General features: G+C 37.8%; 1 protein-coding gene and 1 long non-coding RNA gene across 6 annotated transcripts in view; one reads left to right on the plus strand and one right to left on the minus strand.

Annotated features, from left to right (window-relative positions):
• Positions 1–663: 663 nt before the first annotated feature.
• GPR155 (G protein-coupled receptor 155) overlaps positions 664–24,538 on the minus strand; it is a 45,581-nt gene continuing 21,706 nt past the window's right edge. For both annotated transcript variants that reach the window (XM_037155859.2, XM_037155861.2), the window contains 9 exons: positions 21,075–21,159; positions 20,317–20,407; positions 19,112–19,322; positions 15,007–15,111; positions 11,744–11,880; positions 10,172–10,267; positions 7,896–7,960; positions 6,277–6,414; positions 664–2,964 (listed from right to left, as the gene is read on the minus strand). In XM_037155859.2, coding sequence (XP_037011754.2) covers positions 2,712–2,964; positions 6,277–6,414; positions 7,896–7,960; positions 10,172–10,267; positions 11,744–11,880; positions 15,007–15,111; positions 19,112–19,322; positions 20,317–20,407; positions 21,075–21,159 — 1,181 coding nt within the window. In that variant the 3' untranslated portion in view covers positions 664–2,711. The remainder of the gene's footprint in view (positions 2,965–6,276; positions 6,415–7,895; positions 7,961–10,171; positions 10,268–11,743; positions 11,881–15,006; positions 15,112–19,111; positions 19,323–20,316; positions 20,408–21,074; positions 21,160–24,538) is intronic.
• LOC119057206 (uncharacterized) overlaps positions 5,196–24,538 on the plus strand; it is a 75,844-nt gene continuing 56,501 nt past the window's right edge. For all 4 annotated transcript variants that reach the window (XR_008391606.1, XR_008391608.1, XR_008391607.1 and 1 more), the window contains exon 1: positions 5,196–5,687. This is a non-coding gene — a long non-coding RNA (uncharacterized LOC119057206). The remainder of the gene's footprint in view (positions 5,688–24,538) is intronic.

Consider the following 24,538-nt stretch of genomic DNA (forward strand, 5'->3'; position numbering starts at 1 on the left):
TTTACCATACCACTTGTAGAAATTCACCACTCTATCTTTTCCTAAAGGACAGTGGTAACGTTTCTGACCCTGAACTGTGTTTCCAACTGTCTTTCATCACTTGACTGCCTATGTGCAGTGGTCTAAAGTAATATATTTTACATGATATGAGATATGAAAGGATAAACCCTAAGAGCTATATTCTGCATAGTAAACATATTAAATATTAGTTTTTACATCTTTCTAGCTTTTAGAAACTTACTGATCATTAGTTACTATTTGTAAAATTCCAAGCACACTTCACCTTATTCTAAAAATATTGAAGTTTAAGCACAAGCTAGGCATGGAATTACTCACTGAGAACAAAGAACAATTGATCAAGCTGAAGATTAGCACAAAAGTAGTAGATTTTTTTCAAAATTGTATCAGATAATTTTCCCAGCTCTGACCCTACATATTAGAAATTATGAAATATGCGGAAAGGACTCTACTGTTACATTGAGTCATTAACAAAAAGTGTTTACTGAGTGCATAATTGATTAAGACCCTGTGCACAGATCCCACAAGCTCACGAAGAAGAGAACAGTCTCAGGAGACCCATTTAAGGAAACACTGAAAACTTACAGAAAAGAACTCTCTGTGACGGCTCCGGCACTATTCAGGCTACTCAAAAGATTCTGGCAATGTGATTTAAAATAGGTATTTTATTGAGAAACTTGCTTTGTCAGTGAGAGAGTAGAAGTTACAAATATTTTCATTTAATAAAATTAGCATATCCTTAATCCTAAAAACCTCTCTTAAAAGCCTTCATTTTCAGAAACTGCAGATCATTCCAACCCAGGGTTTTCTTTTAATATCTCCCATGGAAAAAGATGCTGCCGATTCCCTTCGTGCAAATAATAGAACATATATAATATGACTTGTTCACAAACACAATAAATCCTCCACTTGAGTCTGAGTTGCCTGCATGCATGTGAGTTAATATCCCCATTGCTGTAGCGATGACGGTCTCTTGGCCCAGCAATGCAGTTTTATGCTATTGCCTGGGCACTCTGAGAGTTACACTGTGGTCATATTTAAGAAAAAAAGAGTTCAGCAGCAAGACAGTTCTGCTGAAAAACATCGCAATTCTCTAATCATAACTTAAAATCAGTACAGGTTAATACTACATACACACTAAAGAATAATTTACAGGCATACCTTGGGGTTTTTTTTGAGGTTTGTTTTATTGCACTTCACAGATACCGTGGTTTTTGCAAATTGAAGGTAAGACCCTCCACTAGTAAAAAGGTTATGACTCGCTAAAGGCTCAGATGGCTAGCATTTTATTGCAATGAAGTATGTTTTAATGACAGTACATGCATTGTTTTTCAGACATAATGCTATTGTACATCTACTAGACTACAGTGTAGGGTAACCATAACTTTTATAATGCACTGGGAAACCAAAAATTTATGTGACTCACTTTGTTGTGATAGTTGCTTTATTATGGTGGTCTGGAACCTAGCCCGCAAATCTCCAAGGTGTGCCTGTACTTGTTAAGGTCATTAGGCTTCCATGCAGGTTTTAAGAAAATTACATATTAAATGATTTAACCCTTACATTATTTTCTAAATGACTTTTAAATGAGACACTAAAAGTATGAGATAAATATTTAAAACATGTTTTAAATAAGTTAAAGCAAAACTGATACTATGTAGAGACTCAAAGATCTTGGGGCTCTCTCTCTAATTTACTGAAGAACAGAAAGCTTATCTGAGGGCGACATTTAGTAAGTTTTAAGTTAATTGATTTTTATATGTGGACACAAGAAAAACTAAATTCTAAATGTAAAAGTAGAATGTTAGGCTTAGGACCTTAAAATCTTGGCTTGAAATATATAATTTTTTCTTTTTTTTTAACTGCGAGGAATAAGGTAGTGAGGTTATCCTTCTGCACCATGATGCTTCTGTGCAAACATCAGAAATGATACGTCACAAGGTAATAATTTTGTTGATAAAATTTAAACAAATCTGCTCAAATTACGATTTTTAGCACAAATGTTAAAGATTATACTTCTGTTGATGGATTTTGTAGGTGATAAAGTTTATGGAAATTCTTATTCCTCTCCTAATGGCACAGGTTAATACTCTGGATAGAAAAGCCAGAAAAGATGAACCTTAAAAAAATTATGTTTCCAGTTATTAATGATTACTGTTTGTCAAGGAAATAGGAAAATGTAATACCAAGGCTTCTTATTAGAATCAGCAAAATTCTTTTTTAGGAGGTGCTATCAATAGGTGCAAAGTTATGATAGTTTAAGGTCCATTTTCTTCCAAAAATAAAGCTGCCAAATTTGGCAATTTAAAGAAGTAGTAAATTGGATGTTGATTTTGAATTACAGCAAACAGCTGCAGGAGGCAATGTTTTAAAATCTTGGCATAATTGGTTTTAAATAATTATTTAACAATTAGTAATTACTATATTCATTCAGAACTTAAAATTTTGATTTGTTTTTCTTTTTTCTAAGTCAGTTTCCTGTGGGTTTTACATACACACAAAACACAGAATGTTAGCATGGGTGGGAGTGCATCTCATCACATTTTAGAGGAGATACCTGAGGGTCAAAGAGGTCGTGATTTGCCCTAGGTTACCTACTAAAGTAATAGATCTGGGGCTAGAATATGACCTCATGTGGGGTCCTCTCCTTCATAATTTACATTGTAGGGGACAGGGATGGAGGCTCGATTTCTTTAATTTTCCTGCTGGGGAGTGGTTGCATTAATAGCAGGAGAACTCTGCTCAGGACTCTTTTGAAGAAATCTGTAAAACAAGTACTCATCCCGAAATTCGTAGTCATTGGTGATGTGTTGGATGACTCCCCCTTGCACCAGTCTATCTCCATATATCACAGCTTCGCCACGGTCAGAGGCAAGGCCAACTTCAATGAGCCAGTTCACCAGGTCAGAGCCGCAGAAGGTCCCGGCAGAAGTCTTTGCACCACACCTGTATGTCAAAGGAAGGATTTACCCATTTGGTCTGTAAATCTGGTATCAGCACTGCATGATAGACGACAAGCACGGGGAAAATAGAAGGAGACAGGGTAAAATAGCAAGATAGCTAAATGTGTGCAGGGACGAAACTTCTGAATAGAAAGGGTTTACCTCACCAGACCCTAGAAAGACCCACTGGAGAAGAAGAAAAACACGCCAGTAATGCTTGTGAACACAGGAATGCTTAAGCCAAAGCAAAAAAGAAAAAAAAACCTCAGATGATGTAAATTCACCTACAAAGAAATATTCTTTTTATAGTAAATGTCCTTTTATGATCAGATGCATTCTGTAGACAGCTGAATATTGTATATTTTGAAAGTTATATTCAAAGTTAAAATAAGTAATTTATCTCAGGAATGCTAAATAATATTTTTACAAGCTCTCAAGAAGGACAATTTTTTAAAATTAATTTATTTATTTATCTTTAATGGGGAAGGGAAGGAGAGAGGGAGAGAAATATCAATGTATGGCTGCCTCTCGTGCATCCCCTGCTGGGAACTGGCCTGCAACCCAGGCATGTGCCCTGACTGGGAATTGAACCGCGATCCTCTGGTTCGCAGGACTGTGCTCAATCCACTGAGCTATACCAGCCAGGTCAAGAAGGATAATTTTAAGTAAGTTCCTCAAGTCAAACTTTATATTTTCTGCTATCACAGTGCCCATGAACAGCCTTTCTTCTTGTCATCAGCAGCCAACACATTTTACTTAGGATACATTAGCAATTTGCTACATTAGAAGTGAGGGAAGAATGAGTGAGACCTCTTTTGTTACAAATCTAAGATTTTGAAAATGTACTTTATGATTCCACTTCTTGATTATTAAAATTTTCTTCCTAATGCAAATGTGGGGTGCCTTAGGTGTAAACAAATAAACAAGGGAAAGAGAAATGTAAACAAAAACCAAATGAATTCTGTACATTTTCATACAAGTACACAATGACTACACAATTCCGTTCAGAAGCATCAAGCAAGCTGTAAAACTCAAAGTGCCTGACACTAGGAAACAGTGGGTAGAAATCAAGATAAAATGAGAAATAACTGACAAAAATTTTAAGACATTTAACCACAAATGAAGATACATTTGCATATAAAAATTAGAACAGAGGTTAACATACATGAAAATTTTCCTGAAGTACATAAAATTACAGTATTTTAACATCAGTATTTTACTCAAGGAGTAAAATATCTTAATTTATGCTTTGCCACAAAAAACATCCCTTTCAACAGCAGCCTTAATATTCCAACCTAAGTTGGAGCCTTCTTCCTGCTTGCTGATTTTTCATTTATAGCCCAACGTCATCTATCCGACACCAAGGGAATAAGATTTGCTTCCCCAAGACCGACCAGGCAGCTCCAACCACAACTCGCAGGCTGCAGAGCAGAACCACTACAGCCAGGGCCCAGGCAGCCCGCCAGCCCTGCAAATGGCAAGAGCCATGCTTGCCGAGAGTCGGCAATCACAGTGGGCCTGGCAGAGTTAACCTGGTGTTCCCTTTTTTAATTTTAAAAAGCAGGATTTTGAAATAATCATGTTGGTCCCTTTAAAGGTGGGAAACTAACTTGTCTTCACAGTTTTCCATTTCCAGAAACTGAACTGGAGTAACCCCGAGACCCAGATATTTTAAAACAGAGGAAAACGAAGGTTTGGGAAGCTGAACTCGCCCAGTGTCACACAGCTGGTGAGTGGCAGACCCAGGAGTCGAGTCTAGTGTCAGTCCCCACACAGCGAGTCCCCGCGCCACCAGCAGGCTCCCTTTGAGCAAATCTAAGATTTTGAAAATGTACTTTATGATTCCACTTCTTGATTAACCGAAAATATTGGTAACAGTCGTTTTCGGTTTCCTGCTGCATACTTTATTATCTTGAGTATTAGAAGAAAAAATGTGATGCCACAGACTGAAGATTAGGACTTAAGGTGACAAATAACAGAATTAATTTCTTTCAGTTTTAAATATAAGTGCATTAAAAGTAAGCACCACAAGTAGATAGTAACTCCATCACACTAGCCCCATTTCAAGAGCTCAACAGCTACAAGTGGTCACACTACTGGAAAGTACAGATCAAGGTCAAGAGTAGTTTTTATTGTCCTCTACGTGCTAACTGTGGTGCAAATGGTAAAAAACTGTTTTATGTGCTGGGGAAGACACAGAATTATGAAATTAGATCAGAATAAAAAAATGTTTAGTCGACTTTTCTACTTTCCTCTGAAATTTTCTGTGAACCTAAAACTTTTTTAAAAAGTCAAGCTTTCTGGTTTTTAAAAATTTTTACTTTTCAATTACAGTGTATGTTCAGTATTCCTGTGTTAGTTTCGGGTACAGAGCATCGTGGTTAGACAGTCATGTCCTTCACAAAGTGAGCCCCTGCTACTTCAACACCCACTTGGCACCATGCATAGCTACAACATCGCCGAGTGCCCTCGTATTCCCTATGCAATCCTGTGACTATTTTGTAACTACCAATTTGTATTTCATAATCCCTTCACCTTTTTCACCCAGTCCACCAATACCCCTTTCTGCTGGCAACCATCATTCTGCAACTATGAGTCTGTTTCTGTTTTGTTTATTAAACAAACAAAAGTTTGTTTAGAGTCCACATATAAGTGAAATCACATGGTATTTGTCTTCTCTGTCTGACTTACTTCAACCCTCCAGGTCCATCCATGCTGTTGCAAACGGTAAGATTTCATTCTCTGTTATGGACAAGTAATATTCTACTGTTTATATGTACCACCTTTTTTATCTACTTATCTACTGATGGGCACTTGGGCTGCTTCCATATCTTGGCTATTGTAAATAACAAGCAGCAGAATTAATGAAGAGGCAGAAATTTAATTTTCTTGACTATGTCATTAGTAATATGAAACAACATACCATTAGGAGATGGGGACCACAAAATCACTTCTACACCCAATGTCTTTCAGAGTTTGAGAGACACTAGGAGTCACCATGATGTGAATGTTAATATTCAAGTACATTTTGGTTCCTTCTAAAGTTTTCACATTTTACATGAAAATCGGAAGTTACATGGCATTTAAAAATATAAAAAACAAGTGGTAATGGCTCTTTTATATGTGCTGTTTCTTAAAATACAAACTGACCCATAGCTATTTTAACTTTTACATGTATATTTAATATTAACAAATCATGTAGTTAGTCACAACCATATTACTTAACCTGTTACAAACCAAAATTATCATCTAAAATATAATTATCTATACTTACACTTACCTATAGAAGTTCTACACCTATAGAACCTACACTTACCTCCTTTCTTTGACAATATTTCGGATACAGAGGTCACGGTGATAATGGACAAATTGTTGACAGGTCATTTTTATTTCTTCAGGAACAGGAGAATCCCTGTTTTCTGCTGTTTCTTTACTGTTCCACAGAAATCTAAGTCTGAAAATCAAAATTTAAGGAGACTGTTTTTAAGGAAAGACAGCACTGAGAGAGCCCTTCCTGCTTATTACCCCATCACCATGGCTGTTCCAAATCTGTCAGTTGCCAAAGCTGTCATCGACAACACCCAGACATTATTAGTGTCGGAAGCAGAAACATACTTAGCCTGCATTTGGTTTCCTATTCAAAGCAGGCTAGAGCGGAGGGAGGCGGGGTAAGGTGGGGTATTTTATAAAATTGTTCTGGACATTTTACAGATACCCTCCACGCATGTGTGACCCACTTCAGTTTCTAGCGTAAATGAAATTCCTTCTACATTCTACTGTTTGAAATGCAAAAGTGACTTACAAAGATCAATTATTTTACTTAATCATTTTCCACCTGCAGTACCCAAGAGACACATAAAGGGATCTGGAATTCAGAATAATTCTGTTTCTGCCAACCCAGACAATAAATCAGTTGACAGGTTTGTTTTTTTTTTTGAAAGATTTTATTTATTTATTTACTTTTAGAGACAGGAAGAACGAAGAAGAAAGAGAGGGAGAGAAACAATGTGCAAGAGAACATCGATCTTGCACACCTCCCTACCACAACCCAGGCACGTGCCCTGACCAGGGATCGAACCAGCAACTTTTCAGTTCGCAGGCCAATGCTCAAACCACCAAGCCATACCAGCCAGGGCAAATGTGTCGACTGTTTTAATTTATCAACATTATGAAGCTGTTAACTAAGTTCAGTGACTCTTCTATAATGCTTTTCCTCTCCAATAAAAGGATTATGACCCTAGCAACTATATGTTGATGATGATGATGATGATGATGAAAAAGAAGAAGTAAGAACAGTTACCATTTACTGGGCATTTTTTATATCATTAGTAGGAAAAATTCCATTAGCACTTCTAGTTTCTACTGATTTTGACTTTGAAAACAAATGAACTACAAAGCTTTCTAACCCTTCCATCCTACCTATTTCTCCTTCCCTCTTATTGTAGTATTCCCACTTTATTATTTTTCATAAAGAAGTTCCCGAGCTGAATTCAAAGCTAATGCATTAGCTTCGCCAAGCTAAGGAAAACCCCAAAATTTATAAGAAAACAAGTTCCTTTTAAGTTGTCAGTTTTATAAAGAAATCTAGTTGTCAAAGGAGAACGATAATCAAATAGAGACCTTTGGGAGCACATCACCTATTTCATTTCTAAATAAATTTTCAAGTTTCATTTTCCTTTATGTAGTTAATGGCACAGATAGAAGCCAGCATCCGTCATTTCTTGTTAAAATGCAAATTACAATGTTGGACTGATAACAGTTCTTCTCATACCTTCTCTGCAATTATTTACAACAAATATGCAAATCAACACATAACCTTTTGTGTGGTGTTAAGTTTGCCCTTACTGTGGTCTCCCAGCAGTTACTTACTAAAGGTTTAAAAATGGCTTTCTCATTACTGTTACAGATACAGATTTTTTTTTCAAATAAATTTACCTTCTTTTGAAAGGTCGGATGATTAAATGTTTGTCCAATCCAAAGATGCCAAAGGAAATAAATCCCTGTGGAAGAAAAAAGTTAGACTTTGTGAATGCAAAAATAAAATTTCAAGACAGAGAAATTACGGAAGCCACCAAATTTAGTGCTTGGGGAAGCAAACCTGTATGATCAGAGCAACATTTTAAATGGAACGAACAGGCAGACCTGTATATAAAATCCAGTGCCTGGAGGCAGGTATGACACCTGGCTGCCTCTTCCCAGTCCTCCGCACCACTAATCATGGGGGGGCGGGGGGGAATAGAGACCAGTGCTGAGCAGCCACGTGGGCGTGCTAGGTTACTGAAGAAAATGAAGACCAAAAACGTTTAGGGCTGTATGTCTTTGTTTTTCCCTTTCTCAAAAGAAAAGAAAATAGTTTACGTTGTTCTTAAGTATTTATTTACTATTTTTCTGTTAAAACTTCAGAAATTACAGAATTTAAAAATGCTGTAGTATCTGAATATAATGTAGCAACTGAACAAAATTTATGTGAAATGAAACTGGCTAGTGCTTAGGGAACGGGCTTAAAAGGGGGTGATAAAGCAAACTGGCACCAGACATCACCAGCTACAGATCAGGACGAAGAGGGAGACAGGAAGTTGGGAACTGCCCTTTGTCAGGCACAGTGGGATAAGGCTCTGAGTGTGTGTGTGGGGGAGGAGGTGGGATGGCCAATGCAATGGATTTTACATGAAGGGCGTACCTTTCTCTACCTGGAACTAAAAATAACCAAAAGGAAATCATCTGACTAGACACCTCCCCAAGAGGAAAATGGGGTGTGAGTGTGTGTGTGGTGGGAGGGGGTTGTGGTATCCCTCCCTCCTTCGAAGCACTTGAGCCATAGCTGTAGAGGCAGCATTTCAAATGCAACGTCCCTGGTATTCACTTTTGTTTGTGAAGCTTTCCCAGCCCCTGTCCTGGGAAGGGTCAGCTTGAAGTGGGCTTGCAAAATGCAAAATGCTGTGCCCTGGCCAGTGTGCCTCAGCTGAAGTTGACCTTCACCCCATGAACATCCTTTGATGTTTCTCTCTCTCTGCCTCTCCCCTCCCCCTCCCTCCCTTCCCTTCTCTCTAAAATCAATGAGCATGTCCTCAGGCAAAGATAAAAAATTCAAAATGCTAAGTGAGACTATGACTTTTCAACCTAGTATTTTGTCATTCTTGAGTACAAAATTTCACCTTAAACAATATCCTCAAATGAGGTGGGCATCAAGGAGCCCTGGGGATGGACGCATCTGTCAGTAACAAGCTGACTAAGGTCACTTGTGCACCTGGACGTGGCCAATTTTGCTCCCACAATTATGGCAAAACACACTCAAAATATTTCAAAAAATTAATGTTAGGACAAAACTTGCGGGAACATCTGATAAATGTTAACTAACTCATATGACAAATTATTTTAGATTTAAAAGGCAAAGCCAGTAATTTCAAACAGTACTTTTTCAACCTGATACTCAATCAGGGGACAACTATTCTCTAACTAAAAAGTAAGGGATTCAATACAGAATCAAATTTCAAAATTTGCACATAAAAACATTTTTCCCAACATGTAAAATGCCATTTATCCTTAAATACCCATTTTAATAGTGACATAAAGATAACAGCACTATTGTATTAGTTCATAGAATTTTAGTTTCTAATTTTTAAACTAGGGACGATAATGTCTACTTGGCCGGTACTGTGATATTTAATGAGACAGTTAATGTAAAATGCCTAACAATGGTTAGTACAGTGCATTCTCTCAATGAATGATGAGGAACTACTACACCTGGCCAAAATTTACTTATACACCAATTTATAATTTTTAGGAAAGATTTAAGTTCAAGATATATCAAAACCTTTATCAAAATGTAAGTGAAAGATTTTAGTGACTAAACTAACTAAAGGCTCAGAGAAGATACATCATTTCCCAAAGTGGCTTAGTAAGACCACAAAGAAGTTTAAAAAGTGCTTGGAACATCTTGTCACGGCTTAAATTATCATTATCTTAAAGCCAAAGCAACCCCCCCCCCCACTATTTCTGACTATAACACTCAGTGTGCATTCTGATGACTTGAACCAATATAATAATTCATCTCTACTCCGAGACAGGCAGCAGCTGTCAGCTGTCATGCATACCAGCAGCTGGCAAACAAACCGAACCCTTTTGATTTAAAAGAAAACAACATCCGCACTTGCCCCAATCAACCCATCCAGGCAAACAAAAACCCCTCAGTGTTCTCAGTAAATAAATACCTGGCCAAAGTTAAACACGGCACAGAAAAACTGTAACTCAACATACAGTCTCCCAGGCTCTTGGTTAAACAGCCACCACAAACAACTGGAAAGATTCTGTAATGGAAGGAGAAAGTAGTATTTTTAAATGAAATAAGGTAATCATTTCTCTCCCTGACAGAACAATAACTTGCCTACTTAATAATTAGGAAGAAGAACACTAAAGGGGGAAAACACCAAGAATACAAAGGCTTTGTCTTTTGAACAAGAGGTTTCAACATCTCCCCTTGACAGATGTCACTCAAGCATCATCTATTCTGATCAGATTTGAAGCAAGAAGACATAAGCCATAATACAGAAGCTTACATAACATATCAGGACTGCCGACTAGCCTAAGACAGGACTGATTTTAAAATTAGTTCTACACAAATGAAAACAACCACATCACTAAGCAACAATTCTTGGCAGCATTTCTTTTGGATTTTTGTTCTGAAACAGCAGTTACAATGGTACTGGCTGATACCATTCTGTGTAAGTAACATCGCAGTGTGAAAAGGGTAAGAGGGTTTCCTCGTGGATTATATGGTCCATTTCCTACCTCGGGGCAAGTTACTCTTGAACCATCTCAAATAATTATATAAAAATAACTGACAATTTACAAAAGAGGATATAAAAGCAATAAAAAATCCTTCAGTAGTAAAAAAAACACATTAAAAATGCTGTTTTACCTACAAAATTATTAAATTAAAATATAACAGTCAATGTTGGTGAGAATACTTTACAAATCTATATCACTCCTTTGGAAAACAATTTAGCAAAATGCCTCCAAAGGCACAGAAATATTTATGTATATTGTGTGATCCAGTTTTCCCAACTTTGAGAATTGACCATAAGGAAATATACTGCATGGAGATGTTTATCAGAGCATTTTTAAAAACTAGGAACAATCCATAAGGAATTGGTTAATTATATAACACATCTCCCCTATGGTTTATTGAGGAGCCATTTAAAGTAATGGTTATGCACATCGATGTAGCAACATGAAAATGCTTGACTTAAGTGACAAAGCAGGAAATAAATCTGTATGTATGATCAGAACTATGAAAAACGTACTAAAAATAGAAGTCAGTGGTATGATGGATAGTTTTCCTCTTCATTTTATAAGTATCATGTGAAGTGGTTATGTTATTTTGATAATTTAAAAATTATTTTTTGAAGTTGACTGATCTGAAGAATATCTTCTGAGAGACCACACGGGCATTCCCCTGAGGTCAGTCAAGGAATCCACTGGGAAAGTGGCCCCGCACACATCACAGAAGTACCTCATCTTACCAAATTCCAGGGTCAGAGTACAGACTGAGAAAGTGATTCTAAGCAAAATAAGCTATTGGAACATTTAGGCCATGGAGTTATATGAATTATTCATTCTTCTTTCCCCCAAAAACATTTAACTCAAGATTGGGATTCATACAGCCTAGCTGCCACCCCCCCCCCCGGGGAAGTAGTAACTAAGTTTCTCCCAGATGCCTGAATAAAACCTTTGCCAAACATTTAAAGAAATGGCCCCAAAACAAAATCAGAAGAAACATTTACAGCAAACAGGCCAATAATGAGAAGTAAACACAGCAACACATGTCGAGTCAGTTGCTGGTCTCCACTCTGTAGATAGTGCTCTTCTTCCTGGGCTAATATGCAGTTCTGGGAGTTACAGCAACTCACACAATGATCATCTGCGAAACAGTAAGTGCAACAATTTGTAATCAGAGCTTTTTATTTGAATGCACTTTAAATTCATAATGACTTCCTAAGCAAACTACCACATATGCACATTCAGCTCAGAATCAGTATATTACTTTAGAGGAACTCTGAGGAAGACTCCTTCATGTTGTTTCAGGAGAGTTCTACTTGTAGGGTCTTTTTAGTCCGAAAAAACATGAGTAGTATGCAATAGTTCCCTTCTACACTACTCAGTGATGTAGTGATGTATATACAATTTTAAGGATAAACTCATAAATCAAGTTTCACCTGTAATAAACCTATGCATTGGTCATGAATACCCTATTCTGGCTAATGGGCAACAAATTTACTACTGCCACTTGCCTTTCATTAAAGAGTTTAAAATTTGCCTTAGGAAAGATATTTAAGGCACCCAATATAAAATAGACACTTTATCACATATGGAACTAAATCAAATCACAGACATGATTCTTTTCTGGCCTGAAAGGGAGGTTAGGGGCCTTTCCCAAGCAACCTGCTTTCCTACTTCAGTTCCATTATATATGGCCCCCAAAAGAGGGGAAAACATTTTTACAAAATAGATGTCTAACATACAATCTTTTTAAAAAAGATTTTATGTATTTGGAGAGAGGGGAAGGGGCGGAGAAACAGAGGGAGAGAAATATCAATCTGTTATGAGAGTTACATTGATCAGTTGCTTCTCGTGCACCCCCAGCTGGTGAGCTGGCCCACAACCCAGGCATGTGTCCTGACCCAGAATCAAATTGGTGGTGACCTTTCAGTTCACAGGCCGGTGCTTAATCCACTGAGCCACACCAGCCAGGGCTAACATACAGTCATGTTTCAAAAAGTCAATGACTAAAACACACAGTTTTATAGCTCTTAACTTCAAGCTAACAATAAAACTTTTATTTCCTAAAGATACTTTTTAGAAAAAGACATATGTTCTCAAAGCATTACACATAGAATAGGATAATAGCTAATGGCATGGGGGAAGGTCACAATGTTGCTGGTGAAAAGAGAGTGGGCTGCCCAACTACCTCTGTAGTGGGGTCCCATTTTAGTAAAACTTACTTGTGTCTATCTTGGCATAGGAAAATTCTATAGTATACGTAATAACCTGGTCTTAAAATATATGTACAAATATTATAAAATGGATAAAAATAATTTCACTATCTCTTATTTGCCTTTTTTATACATTGTAATATTTATTTTGTCTTGGTGCTGTGCCAATGTTTAGGGATGAGCAATGAATTATATTATTGAACTCTAAAATTTGTCATTCATTCATGGTTTGATTTCCCTTAGACTTTACATTAGGCTTTATCATTTACATGATACTAAACTGTGTGAGCAGACAAAGTCCATTTATGATGGCTCCCATTCTATGTAATTTTCGCAAAATATGATCAGAGTATCTAAGAAGTCCCTTTTGTTTTCAACAATCAGATTATTAATGAAGAAAATGACAGAGAAGTAAAAGCATGAGGAGATTTCTGGAGGCAAAAAAAGCTTGTTGAAGTACATGTCAAATTTGTCAATGGGCTTTTACTCTTAGGTGTTCTGTACAGGGAAAAAAGAATACAGGAGAAAACCTCTGGAGTTCCGACATAAACGCTAGCTTTACAAAAGGGGGCACAAGCAGAAACCAAAAGACAGTTAAACTGAAGGCCCAAATAAGTTTCCGAACAGAAAGTCAGTGAAGGTTCACATCTGATAAATTTTTACTTCTTTCTATGGAAATGCAAATTCTACTACTTAAGATTTATTTCTAATCAGCAAATGATAGCCATATTTGAACACTGCCTGACAACTACCACTATTACTACAATGATTAGTGAGCATTTACTTTGAACGCCACTCACTGTGCTAAGGGATTTGCATACATTATTTCTTATACTCCTCACATGTGTTATATAAAAACATAATGCCCTTGGCAACGATACAGTTGACATACACTTCATTTAAAAAGAGGACTTTCTGCCCTGGCTGGTGTAGCTCAGTGGATTGAGCACGGGCCTGCAAACCAGACAATCGCGGTTCAATTCCCAGTCAGGGCACATGCCTGGGTTGCAAGCCAGTTCCCTGCAGGCCACTTCCCAGCAGGGGATGCATGAAAGGCAACCGTACATTGATGTTTCTCTCCCTCTCTCCTTCCCTTCCCCTCTAAAGATAAATAAATAAAATCTAAAAAAAAAAAAAGAGGACTTTCTGTGATTTACCTTTCAAACTTAATTATAAATAAGTATAATCAACTAAAAGTGCATTGTAACTTCACATAAGTGTATTTTAAATAATTGTTCTACATAATTAGAAATTCAGACCACAAATGTGATTCAGTCTCTTAGTTTGTATGCCAAAAAAGTTATTACTTTTAAAGATTTTTCTTATTATAAGGAAGTGTATATTTTAAGTATATGGATTCAAAATGTAATTAAGCCCTAATTAATTAGTCCTAGCCCTGGGGAAGGAGAGCAGGGGGTGGGGGGAAGTCTCAGCATCCAAAACAAGAAAAAAGGCCAAAAAAAAAAAAAATAATGGTACATAAGGCAAACTCCTTGGAATTATTACTTGGGCTAAATTTACTGGAAAAAGTGATGTATGTGTATGTGTGTGTAATACTCCCTATTATATCATAAGGACTTTATTATTTTTTTATAACTTATTTTTTTAATTTTAATTGTTGTTCGAGTACAGTTTTCTGCCTTTTACTCCCATCCCAGCCCACGCCCCCAGGACTTTATTTTCTTAACTGAGTATCCATGCATGATTACTCTATTAGTACTTTCCCTCATTGTATTTGAGCACACATATCTTAAAACAGTATGCTTCTATAGAAATTCTATGTAGAGCTCTTTTAAAAACTTTTTATTTGTTAGTTGATTTTAGAGAGAGGAAGAGAGAGAGAAACATTGATTTGTTGTCCCTCTTATTTATGCATTCATTAGTTACTTCTTGTGTGTGCCTGGGCTGGGGATCAAACCTGCATCCTTGGCAGGTGGGGATGCTGCTCTAACCAGCTGAGCCACCTGGTCAGGGTTATGCTGAATTCTTATAAGGCAAAAGGATGAGGAAGCGTCTGTTCCCTAGGCCTTTTCTCATAGCTCAGAGGTACTTACTTTTCTTAAATGAAGGAGTCCCAGGTCCACCAGGGTTTGTGTTTCTTACTGGCTCTGTGGACATGCAGCAGGACCCTCCATTTTCCATGGAGCAGGAGCAGCAACCTGTACAGGCAACACAACGTGTGAGGATGGAGCCCAATCATAACAGAAGTGGGCAACGTCAAGAGATGCCAAACAGAACAAACCGAAAGCCGCACAACCAACCGAACACAGAATACAAACAAATCCATTCAGACACACACAAATGTCACATGGTATCTATCAAACAGGTATTCAAACGTGCTTATACGAAAAAGTTAACATGTAGAGTGGCAGGCAGAGGGTCAGCTCCTTCACATATTGTTTCCTCACTGTTATGAGATGAGGAAAAATGTTTTTAGCCTTGCTGTTTGACTAACTAGTGCTTTGGGAAGTAAGAATCTGAACACTTTCCTAAAATGTTCTGTTGCTGATGGTAGTTCATTCAAATTCCTTTACCTGAGTTTGAAAACTCTCAAGGCTTGGCCCCTCTCTCCTATCTAACTGCTCCCACTATTCAGCAAAGACCCTTCCCTTCTTTCACAACAATTCTCCTTAAAAAAAAGTTTTTAAAAATTTATTAGAGAGAGGGGAAGGGAGGGAGAAAGAGATGGAGAGAAACATCCATGTCTGAGAGATAGACACATCGACTGGTTGCCTCTCTCATGTCTGCAACACACGCCACATGCATGTGCCCTGACCGAATCAAACCCACAACCTTTCAGTTCACAGGCTGGTTGGTGCTCAACTCACGGAGCAACAGCAGCCAGGGCTCACAACGATTCTCTACTGTCCTCCACAAACCTCATACTTATTTGGTCTCCAGGCCTCGTTTGACAGGGACTTGCCACTTTTGTTAATTCACCTAAACACTCTCCTCCTCTAAGTTTAGCTCAAAACTCTCTGCTTTCAAGAACGTGTTTCCTACTAGTTCAGAAAATGTAGTAAAAACAATTATATTCTTTTCAAAAATATACTGCTGAAAAATCTCTTGCTGGTTTATACATAGATTGGTGTACAGAAGTCCCACTGAGCCATCTGCTGCAGAGCTGCAAGTCTCCCTCTGTTTAGTCACAGAAGTACATGCAGTGTCCTTTAAGACATTTCACGCACATACAGACATGGCATTTCTTGACATGGAAATAGAACAGTAACTTCAGTAACCTACAATATTAAATATGCCGGAAAAAACAGTTCCTGTGCCGAACCTTTCATTGTAAATGTGCTTTAATTCTTCAGTAGTGTTCTTAAAAACAAATGAAAAAAAGATTTTAAAAGTATAAAAACTATAATCTATAATAAGCTACTACAAAATGTCTTCATAAATTTCAGATAATGATGTTATCTCATGGTTTAAAAATAGAGCCACAGAATAATAGACAAGAAAATAGAGATCACCTGGCCCAGCCCGCTTATCTTCAGAAACTTAAAGGCTTAAAGCAGCTAAGACAAAATTATTAGCAGATGTAAAGCCAGCCCACTCCAATGATGCAGCATAGGGAAAACACACACAGATTACGGCTGCCATGAAAACTGTGGTACCGAGGCAGTTTTTCCTTCAAACATAAATTGAATATGTAAGTAGCCCACTAGTATTCTCTTTAACTAATTGAAACTTTGATTGTATATTAAAATGGGTTAATTTTTCTTTCAATCATAATTCCACACCATAACATGTGAAAACCATGGGTCTCTGATAAACGCGTACCAAGGGGCAGAGGTGAGTGAACTGTCTCAGATTATTGAGGTTTAGGGGGGCCGTCCCGGACATCTAAAGTGTTATCTGACTAGCAAGGCAGAGTAGAGCAGGATTTAGGAAAGGAAAATAACCAGACAGGTTTAAAGGCCTTTTCCATAGGAACATAGGTGAATAGGCAAGTAAACAAGAATTTCTCGGTGGCAGTTTCTAGGGTAGCTTCACAAAATCATGGCCTATCTCATCCGCCCCCATGCATCTAGCCATCCATTTAGCACATACTACTGAACACATACAGTAAAGCCTAACACTATGCTAGGTGCTGAGGCCGTGACAAGCAAATCAGTCACAGCACTTACAGTCTAGTAGGTTATACAGATAATTTGAAAAGCAGTGATAAAAGCGATATAAGAGAGGGAACTATAAACATTGCAGAGGACTTCCTTCCCCTGGAGGCGATATCTGTCTCCTGGTTCCCCATTCACATACACTAAAGGCACCAACTAATTTTCCCATGGAGACGAAGACGCAGCACGTAAAGAACATCTATGATACAGATTTTTGCTATTTTTAAAAGACATGTAAAGAGGTAGCAGTGAAAGTCTCTGGGCTTAGGACACTTAGTTTAGGGGTCCCCACAGATGTTCTCAGGCCTTCTGTAGCCTGTTCTGAAACACTTGTGGGAAAGGAAGACACGGAACCAGCTGGAAATGGTGGTCTTCAAGCCTCGACTGAGAACAGACAGCACATGGGTTTACAGGAGGAATGTAAGAGTCCACAAAAAAAAGTGAGGAAGGAGAGGATGCTGGGCATGACCAGAAAAGTACTCTAGACTTAGGAAAAGCAGCTTTTAAAATGTTAGTGAAAACATAAATGTACTTCTTGAACTACCGTTTTAAAAGGGAAAATGGCCAAGAGGGCTCAAAAGGATGAAATTCTGATATAATCACAAAGGCCCTAACAAATTAGCTGGCACCATCAATAAACTAAAGTAACAGAGACCTGACTGAAGCAGGGCTAATGTAGGTCAGGACTTGGCAGACCAGAGCCCTACGTAGAAGGACATAGCAGTCGATAAAGGAGGTATTATCAGCATTGGATATGGAAACCAAGGCAGGAGTTCAAAGCTTGCCCAAGTTCAAACAGCAGTAAACTGTGGAGTCAGGGTGTGAACCCATGCAGCCTGGCTTCCATTCCCAGTTTTTAAGCACTGGGGTATATATTTCTGGTTCGAGACAGAGAGAGACAGAGGGGGGAGGGGGGAAGGAAGGCAATGTAAAATGCCTTATAAGATTTGTGGGACTTTTTTCCTTTTAGGATAAAATGCAGACAACTATAATTGAACAACGATAATTTTTTAAAAGATAAAAACAGTTAAAATTTTTTAATCCTTTCTCCCTTTTTGCTCTCTTTCTTTTTATCTTTTACTTACTAATGGTAACAGCTAATAGTTTTGAGATCAGTCAGCTCTTGGCTCTACAAAATCTCTAAACAAAGTATGTACCATCATTTATACTTCCCAGCACAATATTTTGTCTGGGAATCCAAAATACGTATTCTATCACTGCATTCCCTCCATAAACTGAAGCAAACCCCACAACAATCGCTAACACTTATGAACAAAGTCGCTAGTGAGGGTCATATTTTCACTTATACCAAGGACTGCTCAACATTTTCTATAAAGGGCCAGATAACAAATATTTTGCAGACAACTGAGTCCCTGTGCAATGACTCATCTCCACCAATGTAGCATGAACACAGCCACAAACAATCGTACACTTGGAATGAGCTTGGCTATGTTCCAATAAAACATTATGGACACTAAAATAGAAATTTCAGATGACTTTCAAGTGGCACAAAATATTTGCCTTTAAAATTTCTTTCTTCAACCCTTAAAAGATGTACAAACTGTTCTTACTTCTTGAACCTGTACAAAAACAGGTGACTGACCAGACTTGGCCTGTAGACAGTGGGTTGCCAACTCCTAACTTACACCACTAACCCTGCTTCAGTGAGGCTTCCTTGGGCATTTCATCAATGGTCATTTCATCAAAGTTTCATCAACTTGCCTGATGCAAGTTGTGAAATTAGCAAATGGAGGCACTTAGTTTCCTAAAAAGGGCCTACTTTTGGTGTTACTTTTCTTCTAAAACTCTCAGGTCTGAGGAAGTTTAGGATTTAATAAAAGATTATCCTCACAAAAAAGTTATAAACAATAATCTAATAAATGAACTTGCAAGCTCTTTCGATTATTGACTTTCATTTAAGTTCCTCATCTGACAAATACCTGTGATATTCAAGACAGTTCAAGAAAAATTCCCTTAAACAAAACATTTAGGATGCATGCTATACAGGCACATAAGAGTTTTTTTATATTAAGGTTCATACTTGTTTCTGGCATAGAAGTTGTAAAAGGTAAGGGTTCATTTATCGGCGCTGGACTCTCCTCAAAAGCAGTGTTCCCAGACTCCACGGCTTTGTGGCTCTGAGACTGGTTGAAACATTCGTAGCGCCCCGCTTGGGTGCTGCGGTTCATACACATGAGTGATATGCTGGCCGTCATGATGCTGCAGAACAGGGTGACTGATGTGATGATCATCTGCCAACATTGCAAAAAGACACTAAGCCACTTTTCACAATTTCATCTGCCTAATCTTAGCAGGATAGGTTAAAGGTAATTTTTTGGTGGAAAATACAGTATCTTCATAGCTATAAATGCTCCAGAACACTGGTCCTTAAAAAAGAGGAGGAGTATGGAAGGGATGTAGGTTACTTGCAGAAAAATTAAGGGTTTGCTTGTAATCATGTAAGATTTCTAAACTCTTCTTTTGCTATACATCAATGCCATGGTTTTGTCTATGATAAATTTAAATAACTGTTCACAGATCTTTTCTTCAAAGTTTTTGCTTGCTTTCATACATAGTTCAACCATACTTCAACTATAGACTCTTTTATGGTAATAATACCAAAAATAAATAATTATAGGTAATATTTGCCAAATATTAACTATATGGCAATGCTAGTTTAAGTCCTTTATGTATAATCTTATTTATTCTCACAGCAACCCAGTAAAATTCAAAATAACAAAACAAAAAGAGGTAAGAAATCGAAATCATTTGAGGAAGCTTTTAATAAACACATCCATGGGCCCTATCCCCTGGAGAATTTCTGATTCAGCAGGTCCCAAAAGTCTCTTTCTCTATAGCTTTTAAGCACACTTTCTCACAGATACTTTTTGTTCTGAAATTTACATTTATTACAGGATTGAAAGTCAAGAACCTGGCTTTTATTATTACTGCTAACTCATTAAATAGCTTTAAATTCATCACTCTTTCCCACAGTAGAGGAAATAAAATTCATAAGTGGGTTTAAGAAGACTCAGTAAGTTTCAAACATATGGAAATCCTCAGCTAAAAATGAACTTATATAAAATCTTTGCCACATTTTGAGGGGTGACTGGACAAAGGGATCACCAGTGTGATATGTGGTAAATTGGAATAGATTTTCAAAGTTAAATTCAAGGTAAGCAGAACACATTAGCAAGCTAAACGGGGGCCTTCTCAGGAGCAGAAGTGCCAGTGGTCTTTCCTCACCTGTTCTCTCCCATAAAAGAAGGCTGAGTCGATGCTGTCTCCATCATGTTTTCCAGTTATCAAAAGAACACCAATGAGGAGAGCAGGGATTCTGGAATAACAAGGGTTTAGAGAGAAAAACAGGGTGAATAGTAACTACTGACAAGCAGAAAATTCTGAAATGTTCTAAACTACAGCAGCTGGAGAGTGAGAGAAAGAGACGGAACCGTTAGTCTGTTAATGGCTGTGGGCCAACTGACAAAAGACTGCTCACATTCCCGAGTATCTGCTGGAACTTGGGGTTGATTTCCAGGTGGCTATTTCCACAGATTACTTTTTAGCCAGGCACCATCAAACTCCAGGAGTCTCTGCTTTTCGTTTACACATGGGCACACTGGACTGCTGCCCACAGCCAATGCACAGGAGTGGACATCTCTTTGTGGGCTCCGTGCTTATCCTGCAGCTGGCATGCTTCGCTTTCTCCCACCCCTTCGCCTACGGCTAATATAAATTATTTCCACACCTTACATCTTTCTCCCCCCTTTCCCTCGCCTAATGCATAAAAACATTTGCGAACTCTGAGACGATGGACATGCGGTCTTTCCTACCTAGCCGTGCAGCTGGCGGTTCAGACTCCAGGCCCCAAGACTGGTCTTCTCTTTTGCTAGACATGGTGTAATAAACCCTTTCTTTCAAAAGTACTTTCAGCTGTGGAAGTCAGAAATTGTGAACACTGTACACACGGAAACATGTAAACGAACAGCAAACCACCAACTTACCCCCAGCCACATATTATGATGATTCCAACCGGAATTTGTACCCTCTCTTTCTTTTTCAGAAAAAACAAGGAAATTGCTAGAAGTCCTATGAACAAGAAATAGAGGTTGAGAGATATATAATTACTTGATGTTGATCAGACTTCATGAAACTTTATTTAATCAAGCTTCTTTCAGTAGCAGTCTACAGTTTTTGCCCTAAAATTTACTCCAAGTAAATGCTGTCCCCAATAATTTGAAGCAGGTTTTCTTAATTCAAAATCATTTGTGTTTTCTCTCCTACACTGTGTCTTTACTCAAATCTTATTGTTTTATACATGAGGATTTTTATCAAAAGCCCAAAATCATCTTATTCTTTTGACTGATGTCTCTGGAGTCTAAGTATACTTGGAAAACGAAAAAATTTAAGTGTCTACAGAACAGTTCTAAGAATGAAAACACTCCCATTCTATCAGTGCTAAGAAAGTACAGGCAAGTCTTACACAGGTTTTGTTTTTGGAAAATGGCCCAAGCCTAAACGATCTATGTTAGTACAAAAAATATATGAATTTACTACAAAAACAAATGTCTTAAAGTTCTTTAGCTTTCCTTATACTGTATATCCAATTATTTATACAAGTAATGTCTTGTTTAACAAATCCTACATAGCTATAGAATCTTAGAGCTTTAGGGGAGGAAGGGACCCCTGCTGTAAATTCACGCCTTCATTTCACCGATCGGGGAAACGGGTGGGCCAACCCCACAGCCAGCAGGGGGCAGAGCAGCACCGGGGACCCAGCCACCAGATCTGGGGCAAGTCCACTGTATCAGTGTTTCTAAAACTCAGATCCAAGGACCCTGATGGTTCCTCAGACATATTCGTCAGAATCTGGAAATTTCTGAGAAATTTTAAGTCTTTTGGGGGATATTTTCAATGACAATCACCTAATTGCCCATCTTATAACTAAAGTACAGTCTTATGATTTCAGGGCTTACATTTGCTTTTATATTCAGTTTGACCCAAAGTGAAGGCAAACACATGATACAAAATGAAGGTTCTATGGCAGTTTGAAGAGAGAAAAGCAATGAGAAAACCAGATCTTAAATCCACACATGGAAATAAAGGCAGGGCAAACTTAAAGAAAACCCACAAAACCCTAGCCACAGACATAATTTCCATTTTACATTTCAAGCTGCGATTCAGACTAGCAAACAAGATCCTTTGTCATGTCAATAAATGTTGCTAATTAGAATTACTGAGTTTATAGTTTTGCTTGAATCTCATCTGTGAATTTGCTTTGGTTTTAAAGTTATATATTAGCTGTATATAAGGAATTCATACCTAGCTTTAAAGTTGTACAGATTAAGTAACCGTGTGTTCAAAATAATATAAATCAACACCAACATCCTCAAGAATTACTTTTCTTACAGGGACCACACATTACTCAAGTTCAGAAAGATACTATAATATCCACTGCTCTTCTCTAAACACATTTGCACATGCTGTAGTTTCAGATTTTCAAAGGGCCCACGAAACAAGTAACCAATCAGAAAAGTGTGCCAACTGTGTTAGAATCCCAAGGGCACTCTTCGAAATGCAAATGTTCATTATTATTATTTTTTATTTTTTAAATTTATTTAATTATTGTTCAAGTACAGTTTTCTGTCTTTTACTCCCATCCCAGCCCAACCCCCTCAGTGCTCCCCACCTCCCTCCCATTTCCACCCCCCTTAGTTGTTGTCCATGTGTCCTTCATACTAGTTCCTGTAAATCCTTCCCCTTTTTCCCCTGAAATTCCCTCCTCTCTCCCCTCTGGTCACTTTCCCCATGTTCTCGATTTCAGTGTCTTTGTTTTTATTTTGCTTGCTTGTTTGTTTTGTTGTTTAGCTTCCTGTTAAAGGTGAGATCATATGGTATTTGTCTTTCAACACCTGGCTTGTTTCACTCAGCATAATGCTTTCCAGTTCCATCCATGTTGTTGCAAAGGGTAGGAGCTCCTTCTTTCTCTCTGCTGCATAGAATTCCATTGTGTATATGTACCGTAATTTTTTGATCCATTCATTTACTGACGGGCACCTAGGTTGCTTCCAGCTCTCGGCTATTGTAAATTGTGCTGCTATGAACATTGGGGTGCATATGTTCCTTTGAATTGGTGTTTTAGGATTCTTAGGATATAATCCCAGCAGTGGAATTGCTAGATCAAAAGGCAGGTCCATTTTTAGTTTCTTTAGAAAATTCCATACTATTTTCCACAGTGGTTGTACCAGTCTGCAATCCCACCAACAATGGATTAGGGTCCCCTCTTCTCCACAACCTCTCAAACACTTGTTGTTTGTTGCTTAGTTTATGATGGCCATTCTGACTGGTGTAAAGTGGTATCTCATTGTGGTTTTAATTTGCATCTCTCTGATAGCTAGTGATATTGAGCATCTTTTCATGTATCCTAGATCTTCTGTATGTCCTCCTTGGAGAAACGTCTGTTCAAGTCCTTTTCCCATTTTTTAATTGGGTTGCTTGTTTTCTTAGAGTGGAGTTGTGTAAGTTCTTTGTATATTTTGGAGATTAAACCCTTGTCTGAGGTATCATTGGCAAATATGTTTACCCATATAGTTGGATCTCTTCTTATTTTAATACTGTTTTCTTTAGCCGTGCAAAAGCTTTTTATTTTGATGAGATCCCATTTGTTTATTCTTTCTTTTATATCCCTTGCTCTGGGGGACATATCAGTAAAAAAGTTGCTACGTGAAGTATCTAAGATTTTCTTGCCAATGTTCTCCTCTAGGACTTTAATGGTGTCACAGCTTATATTTAAGTCTTTTATCCACCTTGAATTTATTTTGGTGTATGGTGTAAGTTGGTGCTCAAGTTTCATTTTTTTGCACATAGCTGTCCAGTTCTCCCAACACCGTTTGTTGAAGAGGCTATTATTAGTCCATTTTATGTTGCTGCCCCCTTTGTCAAATATTATTTGGCCAGAGAGATTTGGGTTTATTTCTGGGCCCTCTGTTCTGTTCCATTGGTCTATGTGTCTGTTTTTATGCCAGTACCAGGCTGTTTTGATCACAGTGGCCTTGTAATATAGTTTGGTACCAGGTATTGTGATCCCTCCTACTTTGTTCTTCTTTCTCAAAATTGCAGCTGCTATTCGGGTTTGTTTATGGTTCCATATAAATTTTTGAAGTGTTTATTCTGTATCTGTGAAGTATGTCATTGGTACTTTAATAGGTATTGCATTGAATCTGTAAATTGCTTTGGGTAGTACAGACATTTTGATAATGTTAATTCTTCCAATCCATGAACATGGTATATATTTCCATTTGTTTGTGTCTTCCTTGATTTCTTTCTTCAGTATTGTGTAGTTTTCTGCATACAGGTGTTTTACGTCCTTGGTTAGGTTTATTCCTAGATATTTTATTTTTCTTTTTGCTATATTGAATGGGGATTTTTTCTTGCTTTCTGCTTCTGCTGTTTCATTGTTGGTATACAA

Source organism: Artibeus jamaicensis, unplaced genomic scaffold (assembly GCF_021234435.1).
Source record: "Artibeus jamaicensis isolate MK-2021 breed Jamaican fruit bat unplaced genomic scaffold, CSHL_Jam_final contig_391, whole genome shotgun sequence".
Taxonomy (NCBI): Eukaryota; Metazoa; Chordata; class Mammalia; order Chiroptera; family Phyllostomidae; genus Artibeus; species Artibeus jamaicensis.